The following is a 2,696-nucleotide window of genomic DNA, read 5'->3' on the forward strand; positions in this document are numbered from 1 at the left end:
AATATTACCACACTTCAGGTAAGTAGCATTTCTTATTCTGTCATCCGTTAGGCCCTACTCTGTTTGCAATTATTATTGCTGCACAATTGAATGTCCGTACTAAACGGTTGCTCCTGAACTGGCAATACCGTTTTCCATGTGATGCCGCTCTCAGCCTAGACCAATAAATTGTGCCCTAAAAAATTTTATATTCTGATGTTATTTTAGGACTCACCTAAAATAACATCAGAATATAACAATTTTTAGGGCACAATTTATTGGTCTACCCTCGGCCAAGGTTTGAGTTTGACCCACCAATCCGCGGTCCACACACAGCATGAGCATGGCACTTCACTGGACGTAGTAGAAGTAGGTGAAGTAGTACTACTACTAGTACTAGTAGTAGTAGTACATGGCCGGGCCAAGTACATGATATGAGTACTTGGCCGTTGCTAGGCAGTAGACTATAGTAAACACCGTTGAAAATGCCTCTAGTAACTACATCGTCGATCTTGTGGTACACACGTCACTGTGCATAAACTTGTAAAATAGTACGTAACCGGTTAATGTACGTATCTCTGTTTTGTACTAGGTTTTTGCACAGTGGCTGCCAGCGGGTTGGTTGGGTTTCATGAGATTGTGCGTCAAAGAATTTCCGTCATGCAATAGAATATCCTATAGATTTCAGATTCAGGGAATTTCATTTTCTGATTTTATAGCTTTCATTCTGCGAAATGTGCACATGTACGTAATGCGAATTAACTGTGTTTTCTACCCTCAGATCTTTCCCAAACCACACCTTAGCCAAGCACAATCATGTTCGCACGAAACGTGTCGCGACTGGTGGTGAGCGGCAGCACCGCACTGATGAGGCACCGCGCGCGCGTGGTGCCGCCGCCGCTCTCTCTGGCACGGTGCTTCTCCAGCAAGGGCGACACAAAGGTCATCGACGGCCTCAGCTATACGGAGAAGCACGAGTGGGTCTCGATGGACGGCGACGTCGGAAAGATCGGCGTCACCGACTATGCGCAGGACGCCCTCGGCGACATCGTGTACGCGCAGATGCCGGACGTCGACGCCGACTTTGAGAAGGACGAGGATTTTGGCGCGCTAGAGAGTGTGAAGGCGGCGAGCGAGCTGTACTGCCCCGTGTCTGGGTCCATCACGGAGACGAACCCGGCCGTAGAGGACAAACCCGCGCTCATCAACACCGACTGCTACGGAGAGGGCTGGCTCATCAAGATGAAGCTCTCGAAACCCGAGGAGCTCAACGACCTGATGGACGCCGAACAGTATAGGAAATTCGTGACGGCGCAGCAGGACGAAGCGGACGTCTAGACGCGCACGTTCTCTTGTTTAACTTGCTATGTTCGCGCGGGGACTGGCCTACCGTCGTCGCTACGACTTAACGCAAAAACTAATCTCGTAACAAAGTTACACAGCAACACCGTGAAGATTAGAATATAGGTTTGATCTTGGCAACACATGATTGTAACCATATTTCTAAGTCCCAGCTGTGGAATTTTCTAATGTTGAAAAAAACAATTGTACAATAATTCATTTATAAAGATGATGTAACCATAATCTATGTCGAATGCAACTAAAAAAGATGTAACCGTAATATAACTTGAATGGAACTTGTGTATGAATAATTGAGATGTTAATAGAAAGAGTGCTGTTAATTGTAAGTTGACTCCCGGTTTTACCATTACCCAGTGAAAGTTGGACCGTGATAAACTTAATGCCTAATTGTTGCACATATGCCCTATTTTCATGCATCTTCACTGCAACTATAAATTGAAGTCAGAGAGTGAACTATACGTGAATTGTAATATGATGTGTGATTGGTCGATGATAAATAGATTTAACTAATTTTAGTCAATTGGAATAATTAGTATTAACCATGAAGTTGAGTAACTGCTGTGAGTTTCCTTTTAAAGAATGTAGATATTTTTGGTTATCTGCTAGAATGAGCACAGGGTGATATGAGCACCAGTACATGGTTAACTACTCAACAAAGTGTACTTGATTATAGGTATACTGAGTATTTTATTATACTCAGATTGTTTTTCTTACACACAGAAATTTTTATATATTATTGCCCCGTGCAGTTTTATAGGTGTGAGTGCTGAATGCACAAATTTCAATGTTAATGAAAACTATTTTTCCTGACAACATTGTTTTGTAGCTTTCTTATCTGTGCACAAAAATTAGTGTATGTGTTTACAATCATAATATCAAGAAACACATTATGTTATACTTATTTACTATTAATTTATATTAATTCACGTATACAACAATTACATACTTGTTGAATTACATTGCTTCACCTGCGGCAATAGTAATGGTACAAATATGAACGATTTCATCAATATGCAGCCTATAGCATATCTATAGTTCTATCTACGCTGTTCGTTCTTGTCATATGAGACCATCTGATGACACATTTTACTTCGAAAGCTAAACTTCTCGTTAGTGTTTACAACATTGCTAGGAGAAAGCGTCACTAGTATTTTTAGCTCATCTGACATAGTCAGATGCAGCTTGTAGAATCGCATGATCGTCCGTCCGTCCGTCCGTCAACAGTTGGGCACAAATCTTAACCGCTCGACGTACGGTCACGATATTCGGGACGTGGGGGGGTAATCCGAAAACGAGTTGGGATGTCGAAGCTGGGGGGTCAAAGGTCAAAGGTCAAAGGTCAAGAGGTGTAAAAT

At 42.4% G+C, this 2,696-nt stretch overlaps 1 protein-coding gene across 1 annotated transcript in view; it reads left to right on the forward strand.

Annotated features, from left to right (window-relative positions):
* Window positions 1-2,154, forward strand: part of LOC106808195 (glycine cleavage system H protein-like) — a 3,474-nt gene extending 1,320 nt beyond the window's left edge. Inside the window, exons 2-3 of the mRNA XM_014810798.1 lie at window positions 1-18; window positions 761-2,154. Of these exons, the coding sequence (XP_014666284.1) occupies window positions 796-1,317 (522 nt within the window). The 5' untranslated portion in view covers window positions 1-18; window positions 761-795 and the 3' untranslated portion in view covers window positions 1,318-2,154. The remainder of the gene's footprint in view (window positions 19-760) is intronic.
* Window positions 2,155-2,696: the final 542 nt, after the last annotated feature.

This window comes from Priapulus caudatus, unplaced genomic scaffold, assembly GCF_000485595.1.
Source record: "Priapulus caudatus unplaced genomic scaffold, Priapulus_caudatus-5.0.1 Scaffold259, whole genome shotgun sequence".
In the NCBI taxonomy this organism is placed as follows: Eukaryota; Metazoa; Priapulida; class Priapulimorpha; order Priapulimorphida; family Priapulidae; genus Priapulus; species Priapulus caudatus.